The 20,894-nt window shown below is 39.3% G+C and overlaps 2 protein-coding genes across 9 annotated transcripts in view; one reads left to right on the top strand and one right to left on the bottom strand.

The window, feature by feature from the left end:
- The window catches only part of LOC113066617 (DENN domain-containing protein 2A-like), a 22,311-nt gene extending 1,427 nt beyond the window's left edge, over positions 1–20,884 (top strand). Inside the window, exons 2-20 of the mRNA XM_026238554.1 lie at positions 5,116–5,202; positions 6,449–7,381; positions 8,360–8,487; positions 12,774–12,889; positions 13,120–13,317; positions 13,571–13,664; positions 14,246–14,296; positions 15,560–15,747; positions 15,836–15,945; positions 16,059–16,128; positions 16,322–16,399; positions 17,511–17,651; positions 17,748–17,896; positions 19,007–19,184; positions 19,546–19,587; positions 19,669–19,774; positions 19,899–20,174; positions 20,256–20,342; positions 20,505–20,884. Coding sequence (XP_026094339.1) covers positions 5,116–5,202; positions 6,449–7,381; positions 8,360–8,487; positions 12,774–12,889; positions 13,120–13,317; positions 13,571–13,664; positions 14,246–14,296; positions 15,560–15,747; positions 15,836–15,945; positions 16,059–16,128; positions 16,322–16,399; positions 17,511–17,651; positions 17,748–17,896; positions 19,007–19,184; positions 19,546–19,587; positions 19,669–19,774; positions 19,899–20,174; positions 20,256–20,342; positions 20,505–20,536 — 3,064 coding nt within the window. The 3' untranslated portion in view covers positions 20,537–20,884. The remainder of the gene's footprint in view (positions 1–5,115; positions 5,203–6,448; positions 7,382–8,359; positions 8,488–12,773; positions 12,890–13,119; positions 13,318–13,570; positions 13,665–14,245; positions 14,297–15,559; positions 15,748–15,835; positions 15,946–16,058; positions 16,129–16,321; positions 16,400–17,510; positions 17,652–17,747; positions 17,897–19,006; positions 19,185–19,545; positions 19,588–19,668; positions 19,775–19,898; positions 20,175–20,255; positions 20,343–20,504) is intronic.
- Positions 1–20,894, bottom strand: part of LOC113066589 (neogenin-like) — a 1,074,835-nt gene that overhangs the window by 366,600 nt on the left and 687,341 nt on the right. The window lies entirely within an intron of this gene.

Below are 20,894 nucleotides of genomic sequence, written 5' to 3'. Positions count from 1 at the left end.
GTTCACACCAACGACGATAACTATAAAGATAGCAATAAAGATATGGTTCTAAAAATCATTCTCAATATTGAAGAATAGCAGAGTCCACACCACAACAATAACAATAAAGGCACAGAGAAACAAAATTGTTGGAATCACTTTCAAAACGATTTATTTTCTGATGGACGATAAAAACATTGACAGCCAATCAGAATCAGTCCCGCTGTAATGAGCTCGAGAATTTAAAGCGGCAGACGCACGCGGCTTACAATAACAAGATAATATTGTTCGCTTGTGTGGACACTAATATCGTTATCTTTATAGCTACTGTTCTCGGTGTGAACGGGCCTTTAGTCATTATAATAATTAATTATGTCCCCACTGGATGCAACAAATGCCTTGTTTATAATGGGTTTTATTGGTTACATGCTTGAGGTATTCAGCCAATCACAACGCACTGGAGAGCTGACCAATCAGAGCACACCACTCTTTTCAGACCGATGAGCTTTATTAAAATCAACACGTTTCAGAAAGTAAAACATATTAATATTAAACAATAATGGACATTATGTGGAAAATAGTGTTTTTTTTCCCTTAAACTGCATAAATGGAAGGTTATCATTAAGTCATTTGTTTTACATTCAACATTCATGTTTTACTTCACTCGTTGCCTGAGCATCAAAGCTCTTTTTAGCTGTCAGAGATGTTTCAGGTAATGCGAGTTACGCAATTTGTCTGTCTGTGCAGGTGGAGACACACCTGGCCGAGATTTCGCACAATGCCTTAGTTGTTACAGTCGCGCTCAAACACACTGCCTGGTATGTTCACGCACAGCCTTGATAACTAATCCTGTATCAGGTTCACACTTCAGAAGAATACCCTTTCTGCAAAACTGCTTGAGGAGAAGCATCTTGTTTGAGTCTTTAGAACGACAGGGTCATGTCTTAGACGGTACTTTTTGTTGCGCAGAAAGTTAAATACAAATTCTTATATTGTTTTTTATGTGGAGACCTGCAGCCACCCTAACTCTGGCCATTAGTTATTTTGCAGCAAATATCAAGAGTTTCACAATGAGTTTCAACAAAGGAACATTAACAAATGTGTGGTTTGGATAACCGATCTCATATTAACCACCTTGGCTTCCAAAGAGCATTATATGAAATGTGCACAAACCCTTTTTTAATACTAATGCCTGTCCGTCCATGCCAGGGAACAAGCCTACCCTGAAAAGCATGGAAATATCTGAGCTCTAACACCCCGTGATGCATTAAAGCTCATGTTTGCAGAAGAACATGCAATTTTTAGATCTTCTGGAGTTCTTGTATTACAAGAGATTTCCAAAGACGGTGTTTTTTTGGGAGTCATATGGCTGAGCTTGAAAAACTCGTATCTGTAAACTTGGACAACTTCAAAGGAAGGATGAGAAGTCACTATGTTTGGTCCGATCGTGATGAGGCAATGCATTTTAACTGAATGTATCTTTCTCCCAGTGCTCTGAAGTTTCCTGAAAGAAGTAAGAGATGACTATTGGTGGCCGTGGTTTTTGAAACATCTGGAATCTTTAACATGAATCCGCTTGAAATAGATATCCATTTCAATAAAATACAGTAAAGGTGCACCATTTATGGCTGATCTGAATACAGTTGTGGAGTCAAGGTGGTAGCCCTCGATCAGTGTAACTCATGCTCCGCTCTTGGTTTGACTCGAAGCCAGATCTCCAGTTACACTTCCTGTTTTCCCTCACGCTTCTGTGGTTCCGCCTGACCATTCCCAGCGGCCCTACGCGCCTCAGCGCAGACAGATTCTTACAATTCCCTGCGCTATTCCCATCGGAGCACTGCGTGGCAAGAGCTTGGGAAAGTCCTCTTCCGGAGTCAACCATCCACCAAGCAACAGAACCTCTTGTTTCTCTCCCTTCCCTTCGCTCTCAAAATCAACATTTCCAGAGTAAATGTAAACCAAACTTCCAGAGTGATGGAGTCTAAATGAAGCTCTGGAAGTTTTAACGACCTTCAGTAACATTAGGAATTCCAAGGAAATGCATGCATTGGATTTCCTCTTCAGATCAAAATCAAATGGGCTCTTCCGTGATCTATGCTTTTATTTAAAGGATATTTATTGAGAACTCTTTAACACACCATTTATCTTCTTCTAGGATGAAATGGAGACTTTCTGCCTCCATTGAGTTTTTAGAGTCTCAGTCCTCTTCTCAGATTTACCAAGCTACTATAGTATGTAACTTAAACACTGAAACACTGAAGCACGACTCAAATCTTTTGGTCTAAAGTCATACGGAGATTTCTGACATTTCAATGCAGGCTTCTTTGCAATCCTGAACACAGTTTGAGACATCAAGATCTCTCTTGAGTCTTTAGAGGAGACTAGGAGGAACAGTTGAGACGTTAAAGAGATCTCATTGGTGATGTTTCTCTCCGGGGGGAATATGATCAAACCGACTTACTTTAATTATATTAACATTTGATTGCAGACTATAATATCTCAGAGCACATCATAAGACATTGTTGAGATCCCATTTAAAACCCCAGAGAATACACATGTGATGTTCTCCACAGATTCCACTTCCTGTTATCTCCCTTCCTGTGTTATCTGTCTGTGATGTCGCCTCTTAACTAACTCTTGCATAAACAAGAAAATAACATTTTGTCATGCCGTTTTCTCCCTAAGGTCTAAAGTGTCGCGAGGTTGGTCATGCGGTTGTGTCTTAAAACCATAATTACAGCTTGCACGGTTTCACTGTGCTCATTTGACCCAAGCATATGTAAACAGTCATCATCATCTTCTTCGTCCCGGAAGAATGTCATTAACAATAAATTATTTGAATGTTATTGTACTGTTTAGCAATTCGGACACCACAACACCAGGGAACATAGCACGAAGATTAAACGTGTTTGCGCCTTGGTTTCGGACTCTCAATATCAGTGACGGCCAAGCTGTCCTCTCTCTGTGAAAATCACACATCGATCTGCCTGTTTCTGAGAAGTGCAGAGAGCGTGATGTCATCGGTTTGAGAGCCGCTTTATGAGAAGCAGCTGTGAGGAGGAGGAGAAACACAGTTAAAGCTTGCTCTCCTCAACATCTCGGTCACTGCAGCGTTCGGCGCAGATATGTGACACATCACAGACTGAAAAACATTCCATTACATCACTGCACTACATGCAAAACATAAAACGATGAAGATCTGTCATTATTTATTCTTCCTCATGTTGTTCCAAACGACTTTCATTCTTCAGTGGAACACAGAAGAGTACGTTTCAGTTATGCACTCGTTTACATGCATTAACGGTAGACTGAAGCTTTCAAAACTTATGCAAAAGCATAAGAAGAGTCATATGCAGGGTTTGGCTCACTTGGCTTGATCAGAGAGAGAGAGAGAGAGAGAGAGAGAGAGAGAGAGAGAGAGAGAAGATGTATAGCTAAATGGAGATGGTTTTCTGTTTCCACTAGGCTACCTCACACACACTCACATTTTTACACATCGTTCCACTAATATAATGCTGTTATGTACGATAAATGTGACATATCTACATTCTTTTGCTGTGTCCGATTTGAATAACTGGGAAGTCAGGAAGTTAATAACTGCTCCACACACAAAATCGTATACTTACGTAAACCTCCCATTAGCTTCTATTGTTCAAAATTCAAATGAATTGTTACTGTTTTTAAAAAAACCACATGCTTTTTTTTTTTTTGCAACTAGTCTTTTGCAAGATTTTATTGCATCAACATTTGGACTCCATACTGACACATTTCAGAATGCATTGATGTACAAACAAGTTAAAAGCCTTTGCATTCACATACACGCGAAAAATACAGAATTATGATTATTATTGTTCTGCAAGGTGATCAATTCATTTAAAAGAGTCATTTAAAATTTAACCAGATTAAATTTGTATAATAAAAATTATAATAATCATAATTATCTCTGTTATTATTATTATTATTATTATTATTATTAATAATAATAATAATAATAATAAATCAATTGGAATATATATATATATATTAAAATTTAAAATTGCAATTTCTATTTATTTTATTTTTCATTTATTCACAGCCCTTACAGATACTTTTTGGCATTTTGAGATTTGAAATCTCGGACATTATTTGTGTATTTATAAACTTTCTGGTTGATTAAATAGTTGATGAGTGTAACAAAACAACCACGAAAACCATCTGTAACTGACTTGTTTACTCTGCAGCAGTTATCACACACACTAAAAGCTTTTCTGGTCCGTCGGAAATAACCTTTTTCTGTGTTCTTTAACTTAATAAGCGCAGATTGTGTCCGCTCTTCCTCTGTATCTGCTCTGTTTGTCTCTGGAATGATAAAGATCTGTTGTTTGGGGCTGTTAGTCGCTTGCATAACATTATTGATGGGTTCTTAATGGCTGTAGCTCTGCTCTTTTACACCATGCTCAAACTTTGGCTCTTCATTTTCATTTCTCTCAGTTTTGTGTGTCTATATTAAATGCTAATCAATATAAGAGGGCTCACCACACTAAAGTGTAACTCCACAGCACAACAACGCTCTCATTATTGCTCTTGATCATGATGCCAAGCAACACTCGCCTACAAATACACATTGAGTCCCTCTGCACCGATGCAAGGCTATGTGGAAGTCTCAAAATAGCATGATTTGGTAACCTTTACATCATCTGAGCTATAGAGAGGAAGGTTTTACGGCCGGCTCCGGTGGTGGCAGGATGCTGGGAATGTGGGGTAATCGTTGAGCTCTTGCACATGTGGAATGGCGCTCGCCGAACATGGAAACAGATGGGATTCGTTTATGTCGCACCCCGGCTTGTGTCCCGTGGACATTGTCATACTTCCGTTTGGCAGAACACAAAGAACAGACGCACACGTACACGCTCGACAATCCTCTCCAAATGTGCCAGTTAAGTGCTAACACCTGTGGCGAGGGTCCACAGACCTGACTGCGTAGCAAGTTCTTTACTGGGTGGTGGATAATTACTGGCTCCTTTTAAAACAGATGCTAAAACCATGCTGCTTCGATTTTTACTATGGTGTTTATTAATGAATGTCATATTCATATAGCATGATACGTGCATGGTCATTTAAAAAAATACGTATATTTCTGTCTGTTTGTGTGTGTAGGATGCCGTCTGCTAGCACCATGACTGGCGGGAGAGCACTGCTGCTCTGTAGAAACACAGAGGACTGCATCTACCAATCAGCAAACGGGTATGGACATCTAAGTGAATGAGTCTCCTTTAATTTCCTGCTAATGTGTTGTTTTCTGCCCTCCCAGGTTTGGAGGTTTGGAATGGCAAAGTGTGTTAGTACAAGCTTTAAAACTTGCAGGAGAAATAGGCAAAATGAGCGAGGTCATGTTAGTAAGTGAGTATCTTCAGCCAGATCCTGAGCAAAGATGGTTAAAGTAGAGAGAGCTCCGTTATCATCGAATGCTTTTCTTTGGCTCACAGTGTCCTCAATCCTGTTAGCTCATCTTGATGAGGAGACTTTGGCTTTTATCCTGGCTGATGATGGACTATCCAAGAGTTTGAGCAGGCCTATCCCTGAAGGCAACTAGAAATGAGACAATCACATATTTTGTCCTTATTTTCCTCTTTCCTAACTCCTCTCACCCTCTGTCTCTCCCTCGTTCCCTCTTTCTATTGCTTCTTTTCTTCAGATTTTTAGAGCTTGACCTACTTTTTTCTCTTGGCTGCCTTGAGCTTCATGAAATGAGATACATTAGCCAGAAAGAAAGAGAAAAAAAAAATAACATGCAAAAAGAAAGTTTTTGAACAAGCCAGTAGTTTGTATTTGAAAAGTGGAATCACTGTTTGGAGGCATACTGGAGAAGACGTTCCCATCTGAAACTCTGTGAAGCTTGGCATACACACAAACTTTGTAGATTCACATTTCCTATGTTTGTTTGTTGGCGCAGTATCATTGGATGGAATCCAAGGATGTGTTTATGAGCCAGTTAAAGAAAGTTTAAAAAATGCACGACTGTCACTTGAACTTTGCCCTATTGTTGAAAACTCGTTTGGTCAAACATTCACAGAGGAGTTTTGTTTTCAGCTGGACTTTAGGAGAAATCATAACATTCAATTTGATACGCTGATTCACTTGCAGTGAAGTGCAGTGAAAGGCTTGTGTTTTCTGTCCACTGCAATCCATCTGCATCTCATTTGAATTTTACATTAAAATACTAATTTTAATTCATTGTGCCGTTAAAGGTCCAGACAACGCAAATAATTCCAGTGTGGAAACTTTGAACACTTTTGGCTCATGCTGACTACTGACTGTAATTTGGTGGTTGTTGAGAGATTAGTAATGCGTCATTCTGAAAATTTAATTTTGATTGAATGATGCTTTGAAACATGATCTTTAAATGCACAGACTCTATAATTGCTACTAATCTCTTAATGACTGTTAGACACTCTTGATGTCTTCAGCATCTTTCCTGTGGTCTCTTCAGGCTCCACTGCTGCGGATTAAAGCTTGACCAATCTGTGATGCTTCAGAGGACAGACCTGTGTGGGGTCAGGGACAGTCTCTCGTCTCTGAGCAACCTCAAACCAAGCCCAGGAGACACCATCATGCTCGCCCACAAGAGTCCCTCCAATGCTCGGCCTGTTGAGAATGGTTTGGGAGGTTGCAGCAAGTCACTCAAGTCTCCCTTAGGACTTAAGAGCACTGCCAGCATTCGGGACAAGATATCCCAATGGGAAGGTAAAACAGAGACCACCTTGTCAAACACCCAAACAGTGGGACTGAAGGAGACTGAAAGTGGAAAGAAGAAGGTACAGCCGGAAGTGCAATGTAAAGACGGTGAGCGACTTTCCACTTTGGAGAGACCGAACTGTGGCGAAGAGAACGGGAGAACATTTGGAGAACCTTTGGACATTTCTGAGAGACCTGTGAAGGAAAAGGAATGGATTTTGGACAAAACCCTATTGGGGAGAACAACGGAAACTGTTCAGGACAAAAAGTTGGTGTTGACGCATATTAAGAAACTTGAGGAAGCGATGAAGGAGGCTCCTTCCAAATCATCCTTGTCTATGCCGGGCAATTACTTCTGCCCAGCTTCCAAAGAGGAGCAGGATTCAAAGAAGAGGGCCACAGAGCCAATCTTTGGGACTGTGGATGTTGTGAGATTTCGGATGAGACGGGATTCTGAGAACGTCTACAGTGAACCTGGAGCTCCTTCCATTAACCCTTTGCCAAAACCCCAAAGAACCTTTCAACACCACACACAGACAAACAACCATGTGGCCAACCGAGGTTTCCTCAAGGGTAATCGAAATCTTCCCCCTTTACCTTCCATACCTCCCCCACCCCTTCCATCCTGTCCTCCACCACAAGGGGTCTTTAGAAGACCTTCTGGACGAGCTCGAAACACTAATAACAGGTAAGAAGACTGATATTTGATGCTAGTGTCACTTAAAGAATGAGCTGAATGACTGTATTGCATCACGTGCATTTTTATCTAATTTGGGTATCTAACCAATAACACACTCCTTTTATTAAACAAGCCAGTCTACTTGGTGGCCATCTTTGTGTTGTCTCCGGGCACCTTCTTTCAGTTTTGAACAACTGGTACAACTTCTGTCTATTTGGAAGGACAGAAATGGAAGGACTGAATACTCCTAAAGTGTTGGCCAAGTCACCAATACAGTTCGACCAAAATGTTATCATAAATTTAGCTTATTTAGCTCAAACCAAGCTAAATCAATCATGCGCGTGGAGACCAGACAATGCCTTTGCCAATCTTCAAGTAGCCTTGTCTAGTCCTTATGCTATCTCAGCCTAATGTGAGGGGTAATTTTAAGACTGTTCAATGAATCAACAGTAGCGTCTTTATTCAATCCACCTTCCATAGTTTTTGATGTATTACTTTGGAAGCTTAATAGATCCAGGTTTTAAAAACCTGTAATTACTCATCTCATATTACTGTCTTTGGTATAATCATTCCATATGTAGACATGCTCACTGAAGAAATGGCTTGTGGGCTTAAAGAACCTCACAAATTTAGTAGCCTGCCATCTGATTTTTATGTCACACTAATAAATCTTTTGAAACCAAGACTCCCCTAAAGGATTACTGTCCTCAGTCTTTATGGGGATGCTGTTTTAATGGTAGTATTTATCAGTCTAGCCCATCTTTGAAAAAACATTTATCACTTTTGGCATTGTGATGCAGTCTTAATCTTGTGGCCTCTCTATGTCGAGGGGGGTCTGTTTTTAATCTAAGATTATGCCAAAATCCAATCAGGTACGTCTTGTTGTTCCAGTGGACCTACAGTTCTTCAATTTCCTGTATAATTGGTTCCTTCTTGGTCTTTCTCATTCTCTTAATGAAGTTTTATTTGTATTTGTTGAACCTGCAGGAAGTCCTATGAGTTTGAAGATCTTCTACAGTCTTCGGCAGAAGGTTGTCAAACAGATCTCTATGAGCTATCAAAGATAGGGCTGACTCGCACTTTATCGGAGGAGAATGTCTACGAGGATATCCTAGGTAACACAATGCATTGCAGCACAATGGTGCCAGGTAAAAACTGCCTGACTTTTTGACTATGCACCTGACAGAGCAATTACCCAGAAGCCTAGGAGCTTGAAACTTTATTAAGAACCAAACTGAGACAACGCCATCACAAACATTGGTGTTCCTTTGCTCAACCACACCAGTGGTCCTCTGTGTTTGGGTTACCCCACATCACTCTTCTGCATAACATGATGTCTTATCTGTGCCTAGGAAAAATAGAGTTTGAGTGGACTTTCTTGACTTTCCAACCCCAATTAATTTTGTTGTCCTAACTATGTTTGGTTTGTTTAGTAGTGTTGTATTAGCATCTTAATTAGCATAGTTATTTCCCAGCTCTCTGCAACCCTATCAGACTTGCATCCATAACCCAAAAGATCTAGAAAGCATAGCTTTCTTATTGAACTTTGATCATCTTTGATTATATAAATTTGTAAACTTACTAGCCAGAACAAGCTAATGTTTAAGCAATCATCCTTCTTCCATGTTATGGTTAATGTTGTGTCTAATTATATAATAGCACTTTCCAATAATGGAAGATTTACCATTGATATTGCGTTTCTCTATCTGCTCTGGCAAGTAGCAATCATTTTAATGGCTTTGAACGTGGAGCGTAGCGTACGTTCTCTTGTGTTCTAGAACTGGATGTCCCAACATCATAAACTGTCTTCCCTCCAGACGCATCTGGTGGATGAATCGACAGAGGCTTTCTGCATCTGTAAAAAACACCCTTCTTCTGCTCAAACTATTTTCTTGTCCCCCTCTCTTTCTCTCTGGCTCTTTCATTCTACACATAAACCAAAATCGATTTTTCTAGGAGTCTGTCTTCTTGTTAACCCCACTGATGATGCCACATGTAGCTAATGAGGTTGGCATGGGTGCCCTGGCAAACTTTTAAACATCTGGAAAGGTATACAAAAGCAACCTGACACATGACGTCAGTTTGAAATCTTTTCACGGAAAAATAGAACAAAATCATAGAATTGTTTACAATATCGAATTTTTAAAAATATGCCCACATTAGCTAGCACCACTGACTGTAACTAAACATGATTTATGACTTGTCAGACGATAGTGGCTTAAAATGCAAATATCGGCCTGAAATGAAAAATTATGCCGATAACTTGCCGATAAGATGAGTTACTCGCATGTGTTCAGGATGTGATAGCCAGTTTTGGGCAGTAATGCGCTATTAGTAACGCGTTACTGTAACGCAGTTACTTTTGACAGTGACTAATACTGTAACGCATTACTTTTTAAATAAATTAACTCCGTTACCGTTACCATATGGTGCATTGTCCATTACTTTTTAAAAAATTAATTAATTTTGACTGAAGTGCAGCCTAACCTGTTTGCAGCAGCAACGCATTGTAGGATTGGTGGATGCTAATCACTGTAAACACGAAGACGCACTGTGGGCGTGTCTCCGTTTATTCAAGTATGTGCGGCAGTCATGGCGAGTCAAGGCGAGAGCAACACGAGTTTCTCAAAGTGGAAATATGCTCATTATTTCACTTTAGTTGAGCATAAAGACAAAAACCTTTTAGTCAAATGTAAGCTGTCTTTCTGGTTCGAATGTCCTATCCTAGCCAACGAATTTACAATCCGTGCGCTCAGATTTTGTGAACCGTACCTTCGGTTTTTGAATCTGTACCCACTTTCACAATCCGTTCCCATTGATTTGTAAACTGTAGCCTACTCACGGATTCATGCAGCAAGCTCCTACGTGTTAACATACAGTTTTAATGAATATTATTATGTGGAATGGGTCTACAGCAAAGTGTCTTAAGTGATTCTCTGTATGTTTTTCTCATACAGGTGAAACATTGTTGAAAACATGCACCTGTCTCTACTGTGGAGTCGCCGGCTTTCAGTCAGCTCCTTAGCATGATAACATAGATTTCATTTTTAAACAGCATTTATATATAGGCCTATATGTATGTATGTTTGTCGAAATTGATTCTGAATAATTCAGATTGCTTTCATTTATTTATTTCAAAATGTTTTGTGTTATGTTGTCCATTGTTGATAGCTGTGAAAGGAACATGTTTAAGGGCTCAACACAACAGCTTTTATGATGCAGAAGACACTTTAGTTTTTGATTCTGAATATATTATTCAGGTGTTTTGTTATTTATTTCAGAAATCCTTGTGATATACAATATTCAGTTTGTGCTGGTCTGACTTAATCAAAATAGTGTTTAAAAATAACTTTCTGTTTTACTTTGTGTTTGTATAGACCATAACGCATAAAAGTGCATTATTGGGAACATTAAAGAAAGTTCTTTAAAAAGTAACTAAAAAGTTACTTTTAACAATAATGTATTACTTTTTGGTGTAAGTGATCAACAAAGTAATTGAGTTACTTTTTGAATTAAGTAACTAGTAACTTTAACTAGTTACTATTTCTTAGTAACTAGCACAACAATGGTGTTATCATAACATTCACCTTGGAGATTGAAAATGTTTATTTTTTGGGATGATGATGAGTGGATAAAGACTAGAGCAATCAAATTGTGAGAGAGTGATCTGCTCACATGGTTATGTTCGTGGATGTTTCGACGTGGAAAGCAGTTCGGATTGGAAATATTGATTTATTTAAATTTTATTTGTTAACAACATACTTTTTCGTACCTTCATTTCAGTAAATGTTATGAAATTACAGAACTAAGCCATTTGATTTGGATGGGAACTTCGGATTGTGAAACATTTGAGTCAGTTTGGGAGTTCAGAGCGGGTTTGTGAATCATTTGAGTCAGTTCGGGAGTTCGGAGCGCGAATCATTTGAGTCAGTTCGGGAGTTCGGAGCGCGAATCATTTGAGTCAGTTCGGGAGTTCGTAGCGGGTTCGCGAAACATTTGAGTCTGTTTGGGGATCGTGAATCATTTGAGTCAGTTCGGGAGTTCGGAGTGCGAATCATTTGAGTCCGTTCGGGAGTTCGGAGCGGGTTCGCGAATCATTGAGTCAGTTTGGGGATCGCGAATCATTTGAGTCAGTTCGGGAGTTCGGAGCGGTTCGCGAATCATTTGAGTCAGTTCGGGAGTTCGGAGCGGGTTCGCGAATCATTTGAGTCTGTTTGGGGATCGTGAATCATTTGAGTCAGTTCGGGAGTTCGGAGTGCAAATCATTTGAGTCCGTTCGGGAGTTCGGAGCGGGTTCGCGAATCATTGAGTCAGTTTGGGGATCGCGAATCATTTGAGTCAGTTCGGGAGTTCGGAGCGGTTCGCGAATCATTTGAGTCTGTTTGGGGTTCGTGAATCATTTGAGTCAGTTCGGGAGTTCGGAGCGCGAATCATTTGAGTCCGTTCGCGAGTTCGGAGCGGGTTCGCGAATCATTGAGTCAGTTCGGGAGTTCGGAGCGTGAATCATTTTAATCAGTTCGGGAGCTCGGAGCGGGATCGCGAATCATTTGAGTCAGTTTGGGGATCGCGAATCATTTGAGTCAGTTCGGTATTCGGAGCATGAATAATTTGAGTCAGTTCGGGAGTTCGGAGCGGGATCGCGAATCATTTGAGTCAGTTTGGAGATCGCGAATCATTTGAGTCAGTTTGGGATTTCGGAGCGGGATCGCGAATCATTTGAGTCAGTTTGTGAGTTTGGAGGGGGTTCGCGAATCATTTGAGTCAGTTTGGGAGTTCAAAGCGGGTTCGCGAATCATTTGAGTCAGTTTGGGGATCGCGAATCATTTGAATCAGTTTGGGAGGTCGGAGCGGGTTCGCAAATCATTTGCATCAGTTCGGGAGTTTGGAGCGGGTATAGTAATTGTCAAAACTTTCAATGTACTCTCATTATAAAAGAACCTCATTGTTTATTTAATTCTCAAAAGTAAGTTTAAAAATAATTTATTCATAATCTCTGTACAGAACAGACTCATTTGCATAGAAACCAATGCAGATATTGAGTAAAACGAAAGAGCGTCATGGACACAAATCAGATTTGAATAGCTGCGATACACAGTGTGGACAATCACTCATTTCTGATCGCATATGAAAAAAAAAATCGGATTTGGGCTAACAGTCTGGATAAAGCTTTATTGTCTTAATTTGGTTTAATTAATCTCTCAATTTGATCTGACACCCATTTTTTAGTTTTTTACTTGGTTTTTATCATTTTATCATTCACCAGTTGTGAATCATCTCTCCTTATGCTTAACAACACAAATGAATTGAGGCTTTATTGATAAAAATTCTACAGTGCAATGTTCAGTTTTAGGATTTTGAAAAGTGCCACTAATAATTTTGTATATATTTTCCCTTTGCAAAGACCCTCCCTCGAAGGAGAACCCATATGAAGACATAGAGTTGGAAAGTCGCTGTGTTGGGAGCAAGTATCCCATTCCTTCTTCCAGGTCCTCTCCCATTCCTGACACCCCATCCAAGGTATTCATACTGCATTCCTGATTAACTGATTCCATGGAGTACTGACATTTAATAGACTCAATATTTAATTCACATACTTGAGGCCCATTGACACCAAAGACGATAACTACAATATTGAATAGAGCAGCTAGTACATTCTGCAAAACCTCTACTTTTGTGTCCCATGGAAGATTGAAAGTCATACAAGTTTGGAATGACACATTGACGACATTAATGTCTTTCTTTGACAGCTCTCCTCCAAGCCTGGTTTATTCAGGCAGAACTCAGAGCGAGGTAGTTTCAAGCTTTTGGAATTGCGCAAGACCGGCAGAGATGGAGGCGTCGTGTCCCCATCGCAGCTCAGCCCTCCATCAACACCCAGCAGCCCGGATGACACCCCGTGTCTGTCGGGGGACCCTTACAACCGACGGCGGAGGAAAATCCCAAAGGTACTGTGAAAACAAGGACCTAGACGGTGTAATCCTCGACTTATCTGTGATTTATGCTTCTGGTCTGCTGCTGACTGAGACATTGGGCCTTCAGCATCCTTCCACTGCTAATAAAATACAAGACAAATGTGACAGGCGGATGAGACACCTAAGAATAACCTGGAAAACGGAGGGGAAAGAAATTTCCAAGTGAAAGACTTGGAAGGGCTGTCTCTGATGAAAACAGTCATGGCTGTGGCTTTCTTTTCAACAGATGGTGCAGAAAATCAACGGCATCTTTGAGGCCCGAAGGGGAAAGAAGAGGATGAAAAGGGTCTCGCAGTCAACCGAGTCCAGTTCAGGAAGAGGTTTGTGAGGGAAACATTATACTGAATGTTGGCTAAATTTAGACCTACTTTTTCCTGTTTAAAGGAATAGTGCATCCAGTTTGCTCGTCCTTGTCATTTTCTATTTCATTTAATAGATTGATATTTAATATATATGCAAACACACTGTTTTCCTAATGAATGTTGTTCAGTTACTTTGACGCAATGTTTTTTGTTTAAAGCGCTATATAAATAAATACACATTTTTTTAAATACATTTTAAAGTTTTTTTTTTTTTTTTTTTTATCGAATTGTAAAAGGTTATAGTCTGTATGCATTGCATGTCCCTTGGATAATACTGTAATGACTGTATTTGTTACAGCCTCATCCATGTGCATTGCATTGTGGGACAGTCCAGTCCGAGCCACATATGCATCCACTTAGCTTTATGGACACGTTTACAGTTTTGGGTCAGTTGCGCTTGACCCATTTTTCCAGGGATGGTAGAATTAGGTTACGTTATAGGATACACATGTGCATCCAAGCATGAAATATGTCTCTGTGAATACCTGCATACTGATTCTCTAGTGACCTTTGACCTCTCTCTCTCTTCTCCGGTATAGTGACGGACGAAAACAGCGAGTCTGAAAGTGACACAGAGGAGAAACTAAAGGGTAAGAGCTCCTACAGGCCTTAACGTCTCCGGATTAAGTTTACATTAAAATCTGTGTAAGGCAATATTAAATACGTGTTTTATGTGTTTAGAAACAATTCTGACACAGACTTTAAAGGAAGTGTTCAACCAAAAACTAAAATTCAAACAGGTCATCCAAGATGTAGATGAGTTTGTTTCTTCATCAGATTTGGAGAAATGTAGCATTGCATCACTTGCTCACCAATGGATGTGAATGGGTGCCGTCAGAATGAGAGTCCAAACAGCTGATAAAAACATCATCCAAGATGTAGATGAGTTTGTTTCTTCATCAGATTTGGAGAAATGTAGCATTGCATCACTTGCTCACCAATGTATGTGAATGGGTGCCGTCAGAATTGAGAGTCCAAACAGCGGATAAAAACATCATCTCAGATGTAGATGAGTTTGTTTCTTCATCAGATTTGGAGAAATGTAGCATTGCATCACTTGCTCACCAATGTATGTGAATGGGTGCCGTCAGAATTGAGAGTCCAAACAGCGGATAAAAACATCATCTCAGATGTAGATGAGTTTGTTCCTTCATCAGATTTGGAGAAATGTAGAATTGCATCACTTGCTCACCAATGTATGTGAATGGGTGCCGTCAGAATTGAGAGTCCAAACAGCTGATAAAAACATCATCTCAGATGTAGATGAGTTTGTTTCGTCATTAGATTAGGAGAAATGTAGCATTGCATCACTTGTTCACCAATGGATGTGAATGGGTGCCGTCAGAATTGAGAGTCCAAACAGCTGATAAAAACATCACAATGATCCAAAGTTCATCAGTGAACAACTGGAGAAACCAAAAGAGGCATGTTTGTAAGAAACAAATCCATCATTAAGGTGTTTTAACTTTAAATGGTTTCTTCTAGCCTAAATATGTGTCCATAATCACGCTTCTTCCAGTGAAAAAGTCCGTCTCCTGTTGTCAAGCCACATATTTGTTCAGAACTGTATTTCCTTGCAAACAGTGTTTGATCTGAGCATATTTCTCTAATAATTCAGATGACTTTTTCAGCTGAAGAAATCAGCTATTGATCGAGTACTCATACGTTTGGACTCTCATTCTGACGGCACCCATTCACATCCATTGGTGAGCGAGTGATGCAATGCTACATTTCACCAAATCTGATGAAGAAACAGACTCATCTACATCTCGGATGACCTTTTAAACTTCTTTTAATATAGTTACAATTAAGTCAATGAGGAAAGCCATCATCCTCATCCTCATCTGTTTTAGCTCACAGCCAGAGATTAGTGTCGGTGCAGTCTATGTTGAGGCAAACCGGTCGATATCGCACTCTGGAGCGAGACTTGATGGACCTCCAGGAGAGGAAGTTGTTTGAGTACTTCCTGGTTGTGGCTCTTCATAAAACCAAAGCAGGCGTCCCGTATTTACCAGAAGTCACCCAGCAGTTCCCTCTCAAGGTACAAACATTTTTCTTCCAGAAAACAACAAATAAGATCTATTTTGGACGTTCATGCATCTGTGTCCCTGATTCTCTTTCCTCATCAGTTGGAACGAAGCTTCAAGTTCATGCGAGAAGCTGAAGACCAGCTGAAAGTGATTCCCCAGTTCTGTTTCCCTGATGCTAAAGACTGGGCACCTGTGGACGACTTCCCCAGGTATCACATCCACACGGTTTACAGCACCACAAATCAACCGCAGGAATGATCAGTAGTTGTTATTTCCTCATATATATGACGTTTGGGAATCATTGTGATCGTGTTGTTTACAGTGAAACATTCTCGTTTGTCTTAACCGGAGAAGATGGGAGCCGAAGATTTGGCTACTGTCGACGTTTACTGGTGAGCTGCTCTTTATTTCTTTATTATTCACAATAATGTAGAGTACATTTACTACATCACGGAACATGAGTGAAATATACTGTTTATCAAATACTACCACAGTATGTGCTAGCTTTTGTGTTTTTTAAAAAGCAATGTTTCGAAGAGTAGCATTTAGCATGTTTGTCACATGTGTGTGTGTGTGTGTGTGTAGCCCAGCGGTAAAGGAAGACGTCTACCTGAAGTCTACTGTATTGTGAGCAGACTGGGCTGTTTCGATCTGTTCTCGAAGGTAATTCATCTGAACTTTACACAGTGTGCATCTGTTATCTTCTCTGTGTTGGTGTTTTGACAGTAAGCAAATGTCCTCAATCAAAAATTAGGCTGCAAAGAGTGTTGAGTGATTTCTGTCGGTCCTGAAACAACATTCCTGTCAAGAACCAAGGTTTTAAGAATAGGGAAAAAAGTCAGGGTTAGACTTTTATATTATATTTTCTGTATTTTATTTTATTTTACTTTAAATTAATCTGAGTGGTAATCAACATTAAGCTATAGACATTAATGCCTTCAGGGCCTCTTACACTAAAGACATGCTTTTTTATTTTTAATTAAAAACATTTTTTAAAGTCATTTTATTTTATATATATATATATTATTTTTAAGCCATAGACTTACCCTAAATACATGTTTTTTTTTTATCTTATTGCCTTTTATTTTTTATTATTATTATTATTTTATCATTTCATTTTAGACTTTTTTATATCATTTTTAAAAATGTTAAGCCATATATATAATTACAGTACCTGTAGGGCCTCTTACCATAAATACATTCTATTTTATATTTTTTAATTATTATAATTTATTTTATATTTAAATAAATAAAGTTTTATTTTTAAGCCATAGACTTTAATGCCAAATACATTTTTTTTATTATTTTTTTAATCATATTTTATATCTATATTTTAACATTTATTTTAATTACATATTTGTTTTCATTTTATTTCCATTTCATCATAATTTTTGTTTTTGTTTTGTAATTAACATGCTTTAAATTTAAATTGTATTCATTTCATTTGTTTTTTATTTTATTTTTTACTTTAATTTTTTTATTACAATGATACAAAGTAACATTTATTATTATTATTATTATTAGTGTGTTTATTAATTTGCTACTATGTTGAATAAAGTATGGATGGTATAAATATAAAAAATATATTTTAAGTACAGTACAGTACAGTAAAGTACAGTGTTATTCTCATTGCTATTATTGTCATATTTATTTATGTTGAATAAGATGTCCGGGGGCAGAGATGTATGAAGCAGTGGTTAACCCCCTGTAGATTCAGGAATATAAAGTGAAGACAGATCCTCCATGAGGTGTGTGTCCATGTCTGTCTGATCAGATCCTGGACGAGGTAGAGAAGCGTCGAGCCGTTTCTCCAGCGCTGGTCCAGCCTTTAATGAGAGGAATCATGGAGGCAGCGTTCCCAGCTCCGGGAAGAACCATCAGGATTAAGAACTTCCTCCCAGGTTCAGGAACAGAGGTCAGTGGATCAAGGGCCTTGCTGAAAATGATTTCTGCGGTGAACATTTGGACTTGGTCTCAAAGCTTCTTCCGTTTCTCTCTCTCTCTGCTGTAGGTGATCGAATTATGTCGTCCTTCTGATTCCCGTCTGGAGCATGTGGATTTCGAGTGTCTGTTTTCCTCTCTGAGCTTGCGTCTGCTTCTGCGGGTGTTTGCTTCTCTTCTGCTGGAGCGAAGGGTCATCTTCACCGCAGATAAACTCGGGTATTCGTCACTTCCAGAAATGATTTCAGGATATAATATAAACCTTGCTTTGATTCAGAAGGCTGACAGGTCCGGATGTGCACTTGTGTAAATGCATTCTGTCAGAATTCGTAAGGTCAGATAAACGTGTGTCTGAAGAATTAAAATGTTTTTAGGTTTTTTTTGTTATTTTGCTGAGAGAAAGAAATCTGCATCCTAACGAGTAAAGATTGAGCTTTAAGTGGATGAGAACAGCCCTTTAACAGACAGAAGACACAAGAATACAGAGCAGAAAGAGCTGTTCAAAATAAGAAATAAAAACATGCATTCAGTGAAAAGAAGGAAAAATGTTTCACACTGCCATTTAAAAAAATTGTTACATTTTTATTTGTAGTAGTATTGTTTTTTTTAAATGATACACTGATAATAATAATTGTTTTCTCATTATTATTTTTATTCTAATTACATATTTCGAACAAAGTTGAATAACAGCTTTTTTATTTTATTTGATAAATGACAAACTGATAATAATTATATTTTTTCTCATTGTTATTATTATTGTTATTACTTTAAACAATATTTACTCATAATTGAATAAATAATAATAATTTAATTTGAATATATATAGATAGATAGATAGATAGATATATTTATAACAATGATAAAATGATGATAATTTTTATTGATTGTTCTGCTAATGGAAAATTAGTATGTTTTAAGTTTTTTTTTTAACCATTTTAAATCCTAACGGGTGACATAACGAGTCATATTCCACACCAAAATCATTAAGCAATTTTCTTTGCTAATTGAAATTAAATATTTCCCTCATAGTAATGAAAAAAATGTTTTTTACATTTTTTTATTTATTTTATTTTTTTGTGCAGTACGGTGATGAAAATGTGAAGAGAAAATGTTCTCAGCGAAATGTTACAATGCATAAATCATAATGGTCCTAAAAGAGGTTTTTATACAAAATCTCCTGTTATTTCTTGTATTGTTTAATTCCTGCAGTATTTAAAGAAAGAGCAATAGTATCTCCAGCAAACAGCACTGATTGATTCTCCTGTGCTGCCACTTGCTGGTGAGAATGTGTCACTACAGTCAGATCTCTCTCTCTCTCTCTCTCTTCAGCACCCTCTCTAAATGTTGTCATGCCATGGTGGCTCTGCTGTACCCCTTCACCTGGCAGCACACGTACATCCCGGTTCTTCCTCCGTCCATGATGGACATCGTCTGTACTCCAACCCCCTTCATCGTGGGTCTTCTCTCCAGCTCTCTGACCCGACTCAAAGAGCTCCCGCTGGAGGAGGTGACACAACACTAATGCAGAATAAATTCATAATGATTAACAAATGTGTATAACAGAATAATAATAATAATAAAAGTACTTTCTGTGCAGTATGTACTGTATACTGTTTTCCTATTTAATAGCACTGTGACATCATGTTTGACCTTTGACCTCTTGAGTGTTGCATCTCGTTATGACTAATGTGGGAAGGAAACAAGGCCAGCAAAGTCTAGGATGAGGTGTTAATATTCTATCAGAGATGGACACATTACTAATATTTCTCTCTGAGCACTTCCTGTTCGGGTGCGCTGCTATGACCTCTGACCTCTTTACAAAGGCTGAGATCACCAGTGACATCACAGTGTCCTCTGCTCTCTTTCAGGTCCTGGTGGTGGATCTCGGCAGCAGTCGTTTCCTGCGACAGGTACAGCAATGCAGTTTTAGTCTTGTTTGTGCTTCAATAAAAGCGTGATGAAGCAAAGCAAGTGTGTGTTTAATGTTTCAGATGGACGATGAGGATTCGATTCTGCCTCACAAGCTCCAGGCGGCTCTCGAACACGTTCTGGAACGGAGGAAGGATCTGGCGTGTGACGGGGCAGATCATCCGAACGGTAATGTACTGTAATCTGGCTCTTTTGTCCATCACTTGCCATAATTGTAGCCTTGAAATCTGGATTAGACATAAAATAATATCATGCATGCAAGTGAAAATGTTCATTTGATTTCCCTCATTAGAGCCCAGTTCTCTGAGCAGTGTGGTGTCAGAGGCGTTTGTGCGGTTCTTCGTGGAGATCGTGGGTCATTACTCGCTCTTCATGGGCAGCAGTGACCGTGATGAAGAGTCCTCGGCCTCGTCTTCCTCCTCTCCGACTCCTTCGTCCTTCCAGCGCGAGGCGTTTCGGAAAGCCGTGTCCTCCAAGAGCCTGCGGAGATTCCTGGAGGTCTTCATGGAGACGCAGATGTTTGCAGGGTTTGTGCAGGAAAGAGAGTTTCGGAGGCAGGGCCTGAAAGGTCTGAATGGTTGTGAATCTTAGGATTTATATTTTGTTGACTGTGTATAGGGTTTAACAGCCGCTTTGTGTTTTTGAGCAGGTTTGTTTGAGGTGAGGGCTCAGGATTACCTGGATTCTCTGCCAGGGAGCGAGAACAGAGGCGTCAACAAGTTCCTCAAGGGTTTAGGTAATGATTCGCTGAAGATCGAATAAAAAAAAAAAAAAAAAAAAAAACATATGCAGTGAGCTGGTATTCAATTCTAAAGAGTGTTCGTCTGATGGAGTTGTGCTTGTGTAAAGTAAAGAAAGATTTTGAGCCTTTCTCTTTCCTCTCTCTTTCTTCTCTTAGGACACAAGATGAAGTTCCTGTCCAAAAAGTGAACACTAGTCGTGTAGTGTGTGAATGTTAGACTCCCGACTGGACCTGAGGACTAAAGACACAGAAACACTACAATCTCCTCTAGTTCCCCAAACCACACGGACCTTACAGAACCTTACAGAACCACACGGACCTTACGGAACCTTACAGAACCACACGGACCTTACGGAACCTTACAGAACCACACGGACCTTACGGAACCTTACAGAACCACACGGACCTTACGGAACCTTACAGAACCACACGGACCTTACAGAACCTTGCGGAACCTTACAGAACCACACGAACCTTACGGAACCTTATAGAACCACACGGACCTTACGGAACCTTACAGAACCACACGGACCTTACAGAACCTCA

Source organism: Carassius auratus, chromosome 50 (genome assembly GCF_003368295.1).
Source record: "Carassius auratus strain Wakin chromosome 50, ASM336829v1, whole genome shotgun sequence".
Taxonomy (NCBI): domain Eukaryota; kingdom Metazoa; phylum Chordata; class Actinopteri; order Cypriniformes; family Cyprinidae; genus Carassius; species Carassius auratus.
Note: the sequence above shows the minus strand (reverse complement) of the source record. Positions and strands in the feature narration are given on the sequence as shown.